A 15,817-nucleotide genomic window follows, 5' to 3' on the forward strand; every position below is an offset into this window, starting at 1 on the left:
ATAAAATTCAATAGCATAGTCCAAAGTAAGGGGATTCATAATTCTGTTTAAGTCCAGAATTCCTTTCAGACTTGAAGTTACTCATAAAGACTGAGAGGAAAGGGTACTATGCCTTAGGGGAGCTCCTTTCAGTAATTCAATGTATGGTCCCAGTGACAACAAGGAAACACTCTATTCATAACTCTTCCCTACCATTGCTAGACTCACAAGCATGGGATTAGTGATCAGAGGGACTCTAATATAGTGTTGGATATGACACTGCAAATATCATCCACTTACTGGCATCACATCAATGACTACTATCAATGACCCACTATCAATACCAACAGGAATTGCAGATTTGAACCTTACTGACACATTGTGAACTACCCTGGAAATGTGCAGGGAATTCATATTCAATTCTAAAGTTTATAGAGCCTACTCACATACATATTAGTTCCTATTATCATCTACTTTGACAGACACAGACAGGACTTTAACTATAAGCACTCAGGCTAATGCTTGAGAAGCATTAACCTAATTGGAAATGCAACTGGGGTAATGCCGGGGGCAACAATATAGGATGCAGCAAAGACTATGATCAGGTGACCGAATAACACATACAATGACTTTTGTGAGGTTGGCTAAAACTAAGCAGCTCACTCTAGAGTACGAAATAATTAGACTTGATGTTGAACACAAAAATAGTGGCTCGAGACAGACATATAGGGAATGATGCAGGTCTAGAAGAGAAATTGAAGACCTTCTGAAAATGAGGCTGCTTGTAAACTACTAGATATCAAACAGACATATTAATAAAAGGATGAAAATGCAGATAGATTATTGGTGCATAAAATCAATAAAGCATAGACTGGAACCTATATCTGAGCAAAGATAAAAATAATGTTGGCTAGTTATTGGACCAGGAGCACATAAAATCCTGTACTTGCTTTTACACGTGCTTTATGATACATCATTTAGTGATGCTTCACTACATGATGAACATTTAAAGGGAGTTTACTTTTGTGCAATCCCACCAATGGTTTTGAAGGATCTTGAAAACCCAATATCTGAAGAAGAGGTGCATCTGCCCAGAAAATCACATCCTAATAACAAGACGGTGGGCCCAGATCGAGTCCTGAGCTCCTTTTATAAGGCATCCATTGATATATTCATCTCCCCACTTACTGAAGTGTTCAACTCCTTTTCAGAGTATGGAATTGTGACTTCAAGTATGATGGAATCAATTATTATGCCAATACTGAAACTTAATAAAGACCCACAGTTTTGTGATTCATATAACTCAATCTCCCTTTTAACTAGTGATTTGAACATTTTCTCTGAAAGTCTCGCAACTAGAATTATAGACATATGACTGGTATACATCTTGTCTCTTTAGGAAGGCTTTACATTTACAAAAGATTGACAAACAGGCGATATCACTAGATTAACCCTCAATTTCATAGTTAAAGCTTTATAACCAGTTCCTCCGTCTATCACGCAAAACCAAGAAGGCATTTGGTAGCGCTGACTAGGAATGCCACAAGAAAACTCTGGTTAGGACTGGGCTGGGAACGTTGATGCTCTCATTCAATCTGACCAACTTCAATACTCCCACAGCAGTGTTGAAGGAGAGGTCCCGATTAAGGGTGTCCATTTTCACCTTCCGTATTTGTGTTGACTATAAAATCTTTCATACCAAAGTTAATGAAGAACAGAGAGATCACAGGCTTTCCACGAATGGTCAAATGCAACTGTCAGAATTTGTAGATGACATACTTTGCTTTTTAACAAACCAATCTACTTCTTTCCAGTCGCTAGTAGAAGAATTATCGAATATCCTTGCTGTAGTACCTTTCAAATTCAACTTTTAAAAGTCTAAGGGTATGGAGTAGCAAAAGCACAGGAGGAAATTATACAGATGGGGGAAACATTACATTTTATGTATATGGATCATAAATTGTGTCAATGTTTTGTGGGGGTTACTTTACCAGACCACACCTTTACCTATAGAGATCCCAGTAGATGTAGTGAGAACTATATAGAGGAAAATTGCGAATTTTATATTGAACAACAAATCCATGCAAATAGCTAATGCAATACTTTATAGAATACCATGTGATGGTGAGCTCGGAACTTCTGGCATAGCCATATATATTTTAGCAACACAGCTAATGACAACTCTTACATGGGTTTCCTTGTCTTATCACAAACCATGGTGTACATTAGACTAAGAAACATGTAAGGGCCTCCTGTGACACTTTCTGCAGCTCCCTCCATCATCCCCTAAAAGGGCCCCCCTACTCAGCTTCACTAAATCTACAATGAAATATTAGAATAGAGAAATGAGAACACACTAAGGGCCAGATGTAGGAAACTAGCAAATTGCGACTTGCAATTTGCGAGTCCGTGCGACTCGCAAATTGCAAGTCGCAATTTGCTATGCAGAAAGGTGTCTCAGACACCTTCTGCGAGTTGCTATGGGGTCGCAAAGACCCACCTCATTAATATTAATGAGGTGGGTCGCAATTTGCGCCCCCATAGCGACTCTGGGCACTCACGGGGATGGAGGCCTGCTGGGAACAGCAGACCTCCATGTCCGTGACTGCTTTTAAATAAAGCAGTTTTTTTTTTTTCCAAGTGTAGCCCGTTTTCCTTAAAGGAAAACGAGCTGCACTTAGAAAAAAAAAACGAAACCTTTAGTTTCGGATTTTTTTCAGGGCAGGTAGTGGTCCCTTGGACCACTGCCTGCTCTGAAAAAATAATTTTGGGTCCAGTCACAAAGGGGAAGGGGTCCCATGGGGACCCCTTCCCGTTTGCGAGTGGGTTACCATCCACTTCAAGTGGATGGTAACTGCGACTCCATTTGCGACCGCTTACGCGGTCGCAAATGGAATTGCATACCACGCATTTGCGAGTCGCAAACGGCGATTTTCGCCATTTGCGAGTCGCAAACAGTTTGCTACATCTGGCCCTAAGTCACAGGCTTCCCAACACTCATGACTCCAGTGGAGGGGGGGCAGAGATTTTAAGCCAAGAATGCTAGGCAAGGGCTATTTGAATTTGATTAATGGCCCACAACTATTGCTGTGTGGCCTGTGTAATAATGGAGTCTTAAAAAGTAGGGAGTGGTGCACTATAGATTACCAGCTACCAAAGAATCTAAGAAAACAGAAGACCTGTTATCAGAGTGGGAGACAATAAGGGGTATACTAACTTGTAAAGGGCTGTTACGTTAAACCCACCTTTCCAGTCTCTGCCACGATCTCAAAAATGGTTGAAGAACTGGGATAGGACATAACAGAGAGCTTCTGGATTTTAATTTGGAAATAAACTGTTAAGTAATCCATAGGTACTCAGTATGAATGGCATGCCTATAAGGTTATTCTATGATGGCACCTAACCCCAGTCTGTCTGAAAGCCATATATGGGAGCTCCGAAATATGTCATAGAGGGTGCAGTGATAGAGGTACCCACTACCTCAAGTGTTGGAAGTATAGATACATCTTCCAAATTTATTGAAAGGAGGTAGCTCACATTAAAGATATTATGAGTATAAACCTCCTCATGGCTCCACTAACTTTACTGTTGGAAGGCATGAACAAAGAAGGGTTATACCCTCTGTCAACATCCACATGAAACCACTAACTAGCTGCTAGACTGTCAACACTGAAATGTAAAGGACCTGCCCCACATTGCTCTCTTGTGGTGGATTAAGATGTTCTATTTTTACCCAGTGGAGAAACTGATAGCGATGTTGAAAGACAAATTATCACCATTTAAGAGAATTTGAACATCCTTTCAAACTTAAGTCAAGAGACAAAGCTCAAAGAGGCAAATTCTGGCAGCATCCTAACAGCAGAAATCGCACAGTCACCTTGAGGACCTCTTGATTCACTCTAAGGGACATATTTATACTCGGTTTGAACCGGATTTGTGTTATTTTTTTACATAAATCCGACACAAACTAAACTCCATATTTATATTTTGGCGCTAGACATGCCTAGCGCCAAAACATTGGAGTTAAAGTCATTTTTTGCCGCGGAAAAGTACCTTGCATCAATGAGATGTAAGGTAGGCATTCCCAGGCAAAAAATGACTAGCCCTAGCACTTTATTTATCCTCCCGTGCAAATATCACGCACGGGGGGGAGGAGGGGTCAAAAAATGGTGCAAAGCCAGCTTTGCACCATTTGTTAACGCCTGGGTCAGGGCAGGCGTTAGTGGAAACTGTGGGCCTATTTCCATGGTGGAACATCATGGAATAAGCCCACAGGTGCCCTCCCCAGGCCCCAGCCACACCAGAGGGACAGCGGAGAATGGGGGACCCCATCCCAGGTAAGTATAGGTAAGTGCAGGTAAGTATTTTTTTTAAGTGCCATTGGGGGCCCTGAAATGGGCCCCCCTACATGGCACTGGGTGCAGTGGCCGTGCCCTGGGGTCCCTGGTCCCCTGTGCTGGCCATTATGGTGGTGGGCATGACTCCTGTCTATTCTAAGACAGGAGTCATGTGGTATGGATGGTTTTGCGTTAGAAAATGACTCTAGGCAGGTTAGAGTAATTTTTTTGTTTACTCTAACTTGCCTAACGTCATTTTTTGGTGTAAAACCCCCTTCGTCCATACCGCCAGCCCCATCCGGCTAACATCATTTTTTTTTACGCTAGCCTACCCTTTGTATCGGCTTGCACCATTCCAGAAATATGGTGCCCGGCTGGTGCTCAGAAATGGTGCAAGCCAGTGCTAAACTTTTGGTGCAAAACTGTGCTGGTGCAGTTTTGCACCAAAAAGTATAAATCAGCGCCTAAGTAAGTTATTAATATCGTGCTAAAGAACCGACCTTTACTTATTTACTAAACTTTAAATATTCCAGGAAAAGCCCTCCTGAATTAATTGTACATCTACTCCCAGAAAACTTCACGACTCTTTCTTTGATCGGCACGAAGAAAATAGTTTGTTATGCTATAATAGTGGGTAGACTAGAAGGCTCAAATACTCAATGGGTTACAAAGAATACTGTATTGTTTCTGCCAAAAGCCGAATAAAGTTGTTTAGAAATCTCTTGGCACTGTTAAGTATCAATTAATAAGTCACTGTGGGGTCTACAAATCAGGGAGTAGTAGTAGATTACCAGCAAGCTCTGCTATCTAAGGAAACTATAAACATGTATGTTGTTTATGACAAACTTATCCAACAGTCTTTTTCATTATTTAAGGTTTCGTCGAGCTCAGTCTGTATGATCAAGTGCGGCTACTTGAGAGCTGTTGGTTGGAGGTGTTGATGGTGGGTCTTATGTGGCGATCCATCGATCATCCTGGTCAGCTCATCTTTGCACCAGACCTTGTGGTGAGCAGGTGAGCAAGTGTTTCTTTCTCCTCTGTGACACCGCACGCAATTTTGTTTTCAACTTTTTCTCAAATGCAGGAGGCCCTAGGCACTGATCTTCTAAAGACGAGGGTATTCAATTGTATGCGTAAGTTCTGCATGTTGACCAAGAGGAAAACAATCACAGGAACAGTGCAAAAAAAGAGAATTCACACAAAAAATTGCAAGTTGTTGAGGTTGTAATGTAATTCAGTACTTCTAATGTCAAGAACCTTAAGGCAGAGAACACTGTCTCTGCAGACTTTTAGAGCTGTTCAAGTGGCAATATAGTGCCCTATGATGTGTGGCTGCGATACAGCATTTTTTACACCGTTGCAAATGGGTATTTATCAGACTTTTAATGGCTTCAAATAATAATTGGTAAGGAAAAGGCAAACGCGAGCTAATGCGCTCAGTCCTGTATATGGCATTTCGTTATCGCACTGATTGACAGACACTTCTCATGTTAAATTTAAAGCTAAACAGTTGTAATTCATATAATACTTACACGTAAAAGGGCAGCATTTAGGGCCTGATTCTGACTTGGGCGGGCGGCCGAGGCCGCCCGCCAAAGTCCCGCCGACAAATGACCGCACCGCGGTCAAAAGACTGCGGCGGCCATTCTTACATTTCCGCTGGGCCGGCGGGCGCTCTCCAAAAGAGCGCCCGCCGGCCCAGCGGAAATGCCCCTGCAACGAGGATGCCGGCTCCGAATGGAGCCGGCGAAGTTGCAGGAGTGCGACGGGTGCAGTGGCACCCGTCGCGATTTTCACTGTCTGCTCAGCAGACAGTGAAAATCATGGTGGGGCCCTGTTAGGGGGCCCCTGCACTGCCCATGCCTGTGGCATGGGCAGTGCAGGGGCCCCCAGGGGCCCCACGACACCCGTTACCGGCAGCCTATTCCTGGCGGTGAAAACCGCCAGGAACAGGCTGGCGGTAAGGGGGTCGGAATCCCCATGGCGGCGCTGATTGCAGCGCCGCCATGGGGATTCCCTGGGCCAGGGGAAAACCGGCGGGAAACCGCCGGTTCCCCTTTTCTGACCGCGGCGTTACCGCCGCGGTCAGAATGGCCCTGGAAGCACCGCCAGCCTGTTGGCGGTGCTTCCTCTGCCCTCTGCCCTGGCGGTGTTACACCGCCAGGGTTAGAATGAGGGCCTTAGGGCCTGATTCTGACTTGGGCGGGAGGCCGAGGCCGCCCACCAAAGTCCCGCCGACAAATGACCGCACCGCGGTCAAAAGACCGCGGCGGCCATTCTTACATTTCCGCTGGGCCGGCGGGCGCTCTACAAAAGAGCACCCGCCGGCCCAGCGGAAATGCCCCTGCAACGAGGATGCCGGCTCCGAATGGAGCCGGCGGAGTTGTAGGGGTGCGACGGGTGCAGTGGCACCCGTCGCGATTTTCACTGTCTGCTCAGCAGACAGTGAAAATTATGGTGGGGCCCTGTTAGGGTGCCCCTGCACTGCCCATGCCTGTGGCATGGGCAGTGCAGGGGCCCCCAGTGGCCCCACGACACCCGTTACCGCCAGCCTATTCCTGGCGGTGAAAACCGCCAGGAACAGGCTGGCGGTAAGGGGGTCGGAATCCCCATGGCGGCGCTGCTTGCAGCGCCGCCATGGGGATTCCCTGGGCCAGGGGAAAACCGGCGGGAAGCCGCTGGTTCCCCTTTTCTGACCGCGGCGTTACCGCCGCGGTCAGAATGGCCCTGGAAGCACCGCCAGCCTGTTGGCGGTGCTTCCTCTGCCCTCTGCCCTGGCGGTGTTACACCGCCAGGGTTAGAATGAGGGCCTTAATCTCTTGAATAAAAACAAACTATAAAATTAAATCGCATGATTCTGAACGCGTTTTTACCTATTTGTCTTAATTTGTTACACCAATTCTGTTGCAGATGTGGACTTGGGAACGGTGGGGAGGGTGTCACAGTATAGTTCCTATTACCTGCACATATTCTATTAAGCTGACACCCCGATGTATAATATCCCTTGAGGTACCGTACCAGTGTAAACCTAAGTAATCATACTAGCAGCATAAGCTCACTGAGCCTTCACAGAAAGTACTAGGGGCCTGATGTATAAACACTGATCTCAAAATACTGTTCACAAATCGGAACCAGTATTTTTGTGACTAATGTGAAACAACCTTAATACAAATAGGTTGGTTCAGAACATGCCCTTTCAGAGTGGGTTACAATCTGACCTACCTCATGAATATTAAGGAAGTAAGTAACAAATTGTGACTTACTCCGATTGAATGCCATCACAGGGATGGCAGACACCAGACTACCAAGTTTGTGATTGCATGTTTGTGATTGCATTAATAGTTGGAAACCAGCCTGTTTTTCTTCAAGGAAATAAAGCTGCATTTAAAAAAAAGATTTTTTTTTTAAAAAACGTTCCTTTGAGAGTTGGCAGTGGTTCTCTGGACATTGCCTCCTCCTCAACAATTTGTTTAAATTCCCAAAGGGGAAGCAATCACCTGGGGACTTCTTCCCTTTTGTGAATGGCTTGCAATGCCAAGCCTGGAGTCCTTAATTTTCAATGTTTTGCAACACGATTTAAATCACAAAACATTGATACACCTCCTAAAGAATTGCTGTTTGGAAGGAACGCTTAAAACACTCAGCTTCCGAAGAGCAATTCCATATATGGAGGTGCATTCTGTTAAAGAGTTGGTAATAATTTCCAGACCTGTAAAACATTTTGTACATCAGGTTTTTTTTTCTAATTTGTTGGCCACAGAGCAAAGCAGTGAAACTGCCAGGTTGCTGAACAGTTTTACATTTTTACCACTCTGCTCCAATAATTTCATATATTATCCTGTCATCTCTGGGTAGTATCTGGTCACCACTAGTTAATGAATACCAGAAAACAGCTCAAGAAAAATGCAAAGTGTACCACCATTAAATAAATCCCAGCTGAATTTCCACATCTTTAGGAGGAAATGACTAAACATTGTGGTGTTACCTTGCTTTAAAGCACTGCTTAATTTGTAAAAGAATGAGTGTGGTGCCTAAAACTCTGCATAGATAATCCAATTAAATGTCAGCTTGCCCAATACCGAGGATGCCTACTCTTCAATCAGGCCTCGTTAATATACAACCAGACACTCACTGCCTCTGTATCTCACTCTTGCAGATTCCTCATGTTTCCCTTTGTGATGTTTTTTCTGTCTTTCTTTTCCTTCTTGACAGACCTGTCAGCCTTGCGGCGGACTTCCCCCAAATGTTTTGCCTGTTTCCCTCCATATTTCTTGGTCTTAGGACTCTGTGCACTTTACCACCAGCCAGTGCTAAAGTGTTTGTCCTCTCACCCCTAAGCATGGTAAGATTGACTTACACCTAATTGGCATACTTAATTTACATATAAGCCCATTGTAGAGTGGTATACCATATACCCAGGGCCTGTAAATTAAATGCTATTTTTTGTTCATGCCTGCACTTATTGTGCCACCCACTTAAATAGCCGCTTAAAGCCTGTCCTAGACCTATCATTGCAGCCTGAATGTAGTTATAAACTTAAATTCAACTTGGCTATATAAGCCCATTGCCACGCCTTAAACTCCCCTTTTATTGCATATATGTCATCCCTAAAGTAGGCCCTTGCTAGTCCATAGGGCAGGGCGCATTGCCATTAAAACGTTGGGCATGTACTTTTAAGGTTTACTTGTACTTTTAAGGTTTACTTGTCCTGATAGTAAAAACACCACCTACATTCATTTTTCACTGATGTGAGGCTAACCTGCCCCATAGGCTGAAACTGGATTATCTTATTACATTTAATAATACCTTTGATTGGGGACAGATAAGCATTTCCTGGTTGGTATCTATGAAATTGCAATTAAAAATCCTGTTTAATGTTAAAGTTGGATTTTAAATTACAAATTTGAAAATGGCACTTTTAGACAGTTAGTATTTTCCTGCCCTTTGCCAGTCGGTGCCTGAAGTCAGTTCTAGGTCACATGACTGTGGGTAGTCGGCAGTTAGGACTTTGTGAATTCTTCCCAGATGGTCACACAATAGAGGGATTAGGTGTGCCTAAATGGGCCATCTGCTGGCAGGATGGCAGGGCTAAGCTGGGCACAGCCCCACTTGCAACTGAATAGGCTGTTCTCTGACTTCACACAAACGGCCTCTCACCACTGCATTGCCTCTGCAGCTAGCTAGGAGTCAGGGAAGGGGAGTCGAGTCGAGCCAATGCTCTCTCCTTGGACACCGCCTGCAGCATTACCCCACTGAACTCTATAGTGTCAGTGTCCAAAAAAGGGGGTTAGTGCTTCCTACCAGCAACTCCTGGCTCAAATTAAGCACTTCTTTTAAGCTATTACCACTGCACTCCATTACCATGTTATTGACTAGCAAGTGCTGTTTGAGAACTCTAGTTCCAAGATTCTGTTTCTTTTCTGGAAAAAAAATTCTCTTATTTGTAACTGAAGTGCAGCTCTGACAGTTGGCTCAGCACTGCGTACCTGCAATAACCTTCAAGGTGTAATCAAGTGTATTAAAATAAGCAAGTTAACTGCACTGTTAGCACCCCACCAGAAAAGCTTGTACAACACAACTGTAAAGTGCTCCTACCTGGTATTGACTAGCTAAGAAATTATTCCCCAGTGATTGTCCTCTCTGCAACTAAAGTGCTGCATTTATTTCATCCCAGATTAATACTTGGGTAAATATTTGGGTGTTGAGGTTTAACCCTAGCAATGCTTGTATGCAGTAGAGGGTGCCAGAGAGGCTCTCATGAAAACTCTCACCATAGCTGGCCCCAATATGCTCTGCCAAGGTATAGATGCGTCCCTGCTAGTTGCAAAGTCAACACAGCAATGAAGATTAAAATTCCAAGGCCCATATTTAAGAGGAACATAGTGCTGCTTTTGCACCATAAGTTTTGATGCAAAAGAAGTTCTAACCTAGTGCCATATTTATACTTTGTCGCTAGTCCTGTCTAGCGACAAAATATCAGAATTTGCATCAATGTTTTGTGAGCGCCACCCCACCTTGCATTTTGTTAGTGACAATGACATGCAGGGCAGGCGTTCCCTCCCAAAAAATGACACTAGCCCTCCGACGTCATAGTTACTGCCCAATGCAAAAACAGCGCACATTAAGGAACCGGTCCCAAGAAATGATGTGAAGTCTGATTAGCACCAACTTTCAACACCTGGTTGACCAGGCAATAAAAGGAGGCCCACACACTACTACATAAGGAAAACAGACAGAAAGAGTATTGGCAACCCCCTGGACAACATAGAACTGTTAATGCTCCAGCTTGGCACACGCCGCAGATGACAGCGACAATACAGCAGCCACAAAGGCAGCGCAGAAGGCGGGAGAGGATATTTCAACATCGCACAACCATCCTGGCACTCAATAGTAGCTTATTGGGGAACATGACGGCCGCGTAGCTCCGCGATCGGGAGCTTCCTGTTTCCGGTCGGCGCGCGCGATGAGAAGGATACGCCAGTGCTATGCCTGAATGCTGCGAGGCCCTGCTGATGAGTCTTCCTCACGGTCCTGGCCCCGGCATGCTGCATGGCGGTGCGTTGAGGTGAATTATCGTATTGAGATGCCGAGGTTCGACACCTCGAGTATCAAGCCCTGGGCAGAGGCTGCCCGGGTTCTGCACCAGGGGAGGCGTGGGCTTGCTCTTTGCCGCTACCGGGGCCACACATTGCAACGGTTCTCTGTGCTTTGACTAGTGAGGTGGGAAAGAGACCCCAGCTCTGCAGCAAGGCTTACCCGGCCATCACGGTAGGAGACAAGCTGTCTATGACGCCAGTGAAGCTAAGGGCCTGGGGAGCTAGTAGAGGCCCACCACCGGTGTGGAAGCAGCAGCAGCATTCTACTGGGGAGGGCAGTGTGGCCCCTCGTGAGGGTGCTATTGGAGGCTCAACTGCACTTGGTCAGGAGGGGCTCTGCAAAACAAAAAGACAAGGGAAGGGGGCTATACAAACTCAAAAAGGGAGTTCCTTTGGTACCCCTGCAGTTAGATGCAAATTACTGAGCGGGCACACCAATAAACCGGGTAATCCTTGTAAGGCTTCTAGCGTTCAAGTTCACTTATCAGGAGCGTGTAGCTTGGTGTCCCCCCTTATGCCCTTACTAAGAAGAATTACTTGCAGTTCCGAGATGCAGTCTTTACAAAGTTTTGAGATTTCTCCTCCCTCCCCGGTCTCCCTGGTTCCCCCCTTTGGGGAGTTGGTTGGTGATAAAGAGGCAGCGCAAGCTCCACCTGCAGAACACGGTGGAGTACAGGGCCACATAATGATGAAGGTAGTAGATCCGGGTCCATCCCCTCAGGATTCCGCCGTGCAGAACCTTCTAATATCACTATCAGAGAAGATTAGGGTTAAATTTGAGGTATCTCAACATAACCAAGCAAAAATTAGATAATCCTGTGCTGCATTGGAATGTAAACTTAATGCGCTGGCAGAGAGGATGAGTAAGTTGGAGACGGTTGTCTCAGAGCAAGAGGCCCGAGTGCTATCCAACTCCCAAGACATCTCCCAGTTGACACGTAAGGGTGAGGTGCTACAGGAGAAGCTGGAATCTTTGGAGAATCGTCTACGGCGGAATAATCTTAGGTTACTGAATGTCCCCGAAGTTCTGAAAGGGGATAACATTAAGGCTTATGTAATGATGCTGTTTAAGAAATGTTTTCCCTCTATGGATCATTTAAAGTTGGAAGAATATATCCAGAGAATCCACCGCGATCCTTTAAGGAGAAAGCCTGAAAGGAAGACTCCCAGGAAAATTCTTGTTAATTTTGGTACTTATACCATTAAAGAGAAAATCTTATCAGAGGCCCTAAAGGCGGGTAGTTTCTCAATGGGTGATTGGTCGCTTAGGATACGTTCAGACCTTTCTAAAGTAACGCTTGACAGGCAGTGGGAGTTGGGGAAGTACATGCAGGAGCTCAGGTCTCTTGGTGCCACAGTTCAGATGAGATTTCCTGCATTTCTGAAGATTATGTGGAATAACACTATGTTTAATATCAGAGATCCCTCAGATGTTCAGGCTTTACTTGAAAAGATGAAGTCTTCTTGTTGATGGCTTATTCTTTTGGTTTGCTTTATTGATAAGTTGGCCGGAAACCAAGCTCATATGGGTGGTTGTAGTCACCTAATCAGAAGGCAAGGGAGGGTTCCTGTGGGTGGTGGGTGGATGGGGTTTACTGGTTCTGTAGGCTGGTGGTTTTTTTGCACTAGGAATGTGTTATGTGGGGGGGGGGGGAAATATGCATTTGTTTGAAAAAATCCTCAAGAGTGTGATGTGCAGTTATGTGAGGGATTTTTGTTATTTTTTATGCTCATGGTCTTTTTTTTTATCTGACCCCTTTTTGGTCAATGGCTAGTCGAAACAAGGTGTTGATGAAATGTTTATCTTGGAACGTTAACGGCCTGCGGGTTCCTGGGAGGAGGAGGAGAAACTTTGAGTTTTTAAAAGGGATAGAAGAGGAGGTGATTATTTTACAGGAAACTCACTTATTAGAATCAGAATGGAAAGAGTACCTTAAACACTTGAATTGGGTGGGTTTCTGTGCGTGCACTAATCAATCTTGTGTTGTGAAGGGGGTAGCAATTCTCATTAAGAAGTCGGTTACTATGAAAGTTGCAAATGTTAAAAAGGGTCCTAAAGGTAGGTGGTTGATTGTGGAGGTCGGCCTATGTGGAGTTTGGTTTACCATTGCTGGGTACTATGGGCCTAATATTGATGACCCCTCACCTTTCCAAAATCTTTATAGCCATCTTTTAGCTGCTAAGTACCCAATTGTAGTTGGTGGGGACTTTAATATTTTATTAGACCCGATTTTAGAAAAAATTTACGATAAGACCTACTGTGAATTCACCCAAAACTCGGTCGTGCATAAAACAAGGAATGTTAGATCTTGGGTTGATAGACATCTGGCATCAGAAGGGTGGGGTATGTCTTCGGTTTACATTCAACAATAAAAAGTATGGTCATTGTTCCAGGATTGATTTCTTTTTATTACAGCAACAGTTGAGGGACATAGTGAGATCAGTAAGCCATGCTCCGGCACATCTTTCGGACTACTCAGCTGTAAGAATGCAGGTTTCCCTTAATATTTTACCATCTGTTCCTAGGTGGACAGTTAATCGTGTTCTCTTTTTGGACGCACGGATTGTGGAGGGTCTGAGGAGGGACACTAGAGAATTTTTTTAACTTAATTATCGATCCACTGCACTGCAGATACAGTGGGATGCTTATAAAGCATTTATTAGGGCCAGGCTTGTGGTTTCGGCCACCTGTCATTATAGGAAAGACAAGAATCAGCTTAAGCAACTTGAGCTTTGGGTCGCCTCCTTGCAGGAGGCCACCCTAAGAGTTGAAGAGAGACAGTTGGGCTCTTTGAAAGCTCAGTTGGAGTTGGCCAGAACGGAATTGGGGCTATATCTTGAGAAGAAAATCAGAAGGTCATGGGATTGCAGTAGGTTTGCCCACTATGAGTATGCAGAAGGTTGCGGGAAGCTCTTAGCTTGGAAAACCAAAACAGATCGCTCTAGGAATTTTGTCTCTTCCATTAGATCAGAGACTACTGGAGCCCTATCCACAACTGAAGTTGAGATAGAGGAGGCTTTTATAGGTTTCTTCCAGAATCTCTATACTGAAGATCTGCACTTTTCTGAATCGTCGGCAAGAGCTTCTTTGGACGTCCTTCATCTCCCTCAGTTAACAGATGAGGATCAGAAACAACTGGTTAGGGAGATAGATTGTGAGGAGGTGCAGGCAGCAATTCAGAATTTAAAGAAGGGGAAGGCCCCAGGCCCTGATGTCCTGACTAATGAATTATATGGCGATTTATGTGAGGAGTTAATGCCTTTCCTAACAGATTTGTTTAATCTTCTTTTACAGGAAGGGGCTGTTATGCCCAAATCTTGGGATGAGGCTGTTATTAGTCTCCTTCTGAAGTCAGGGAAAGGTCCAGTCTCCTGTAGCTCGGATAGGCCAATATCCTTGTTGAACTCAGATTATAAGCTTTACACCCATATCCTGTCCAAAAGGCTTCAGAACATAATTAGCAATTTGATACGTGTGGATCAGAAAGGATTTGTTAGAGGTAGACAACTGCACAAGCTAACTCATGATTTGTTGGGTGCGGCGGTCTCTGAAAAGGTTCCCTTATGGGTCCTCACCTTCGACGCGGCCAAAGCCTTTGATCGTGTTAACTGGCGCTTTTTGCGATGCGTTATGGAGGGTTTTAAGTTGGGTTCAAAATGTATTGGGACTATCCAGGCCATACATAAGGATCCGTTTGCTGGTATCTTGATAAATGATAGGATTTCCTCTAGATTTAGGATTGAGAGGGTGACGCGTCAGGGCTGCCCCCTGTCTCCCCTTCTTTTTGACTTATATATTGAGCCTTTGGCTGCGACAATTAGGGCAGATAGTGATATTCCCCCTTTTAAGTGTTTGGGTTGGGAAAACAAAGTCACCTTGTATTCGGACGACCTTATGATTTACACTGGTCATTTGACACATGTTTTTCCCAGAATTTTACAATGTTTAAAGGATTTTGGTGAGTTGTCGGGCTATTCTGTTAACCCTGAGAAAACCGAAATAATGTCCTGGAATACCATATATAATAGCCCTTTGGTCAAGCAGCCGATTAGGTATTTGGGGGTTCAAGTCATTCCCGACCTGAACGATTTAGCAAGGCCTAATTTTGAAAAGCTTTGGAAGGAGACTCATGCTTTGCTTAAGATCTGGGCAGTGCTTCCTCTATCTTTTATAGGAAGAGTTAATGTCCTTAAAATGATCATTGTTCCCAAATGTACCTTCCCGTTTAATGCTATCCCTCTGGAATTTAAGAAGAGCTGGTTTAAAAAGATGCAAGCAGACTTAACTTTGTTTGTATGGTCCTCCAGAGGGGTCAGGATTGCTTGGCAAAAATTTTGTAGGCCTAAGGGAAAAGGGGGAATTGCTGCTCCAGACTTTTACAAATATTATCTGGCTTTTCATCTGAAGAATGTTCAGATTTTGCTTCATGACAGTTCTGAATACACTTTTTTGTGGGGCGCAATGACTCAAGAGTTTCCAGCGGCCGGTAGTTTTTTCTTGTATAAGTTTGGTCATCCTAATTTTTTTTTAAAGTTCATCTGAAGCTTTTTAAGGATGCTGCTAGAGTCTGGTGGCTGGCACGGCAAGTATTGGGCATTCATTACTATAGTTTTTGGGCCCCGATCTGGGAGTCTCCTGGTACTCCCTTGCTTCTTTTAGATAAATTAGCTCTTCCATTGAAGGGTGTGATGAGATGGGGACAAACTCTGGATGAGTCCAGGTTGGTGTCCTGGTTTAGGCTCGGGGAGCTAACAGACTATAGGCTTTCCAAGTTTAAATACCTGCAGTTATTGAGTTGGGTGGCTTCCCTTCAAGAGAAGGGGGGTCTTAAGAACTACTGGGAGGAGAGACTATCATCGGGTTTGGTTTGTAAAGAAATTTCCGTTTGGTATCAGGCATTACTT

At 44.5% G+C, this 15,817-nt stretch overlaps 1 protein-coding gene across 1 annotated transcript in view; it reads left to right on the forward strand.

Moving 5' to 3' along the window:
• The window catches only part of ESR2 (estrogen receptor 2), a 1,043,222-nt gene that overhangs the window by 687,131 nt on the left and 340,274 nt on the right, over positions 1 to 15,817 (forward strand). The window contains exon 6 of the mRNA XM_069207353.1: positions 5,192 to 5,330. Coding sequence (XP_069063454.1) covers positions 5,192 to 5,330 — 139 coding nt within the window. The remainder of the gene's footprint in view (positions 1 to 5,191; positions 5,331 to 15,817) is intronic.

The sequence above is a fragment of the Pleurodeles waltl genome, chromosome 9 (genome assembly GCF_031143425.1).
Source record: "Pleurodeles waltl isolate 20211129_DDA chromosome 9, aPleWal1.hap1.20221129, whole genome shotgun sequence".
Lineage (NCBI taxonomy): Eukaryota > Metazoa > Chordata > Amphibia > Caudata > Salamandridae > Pleurodeles > Pleurodeles waltl.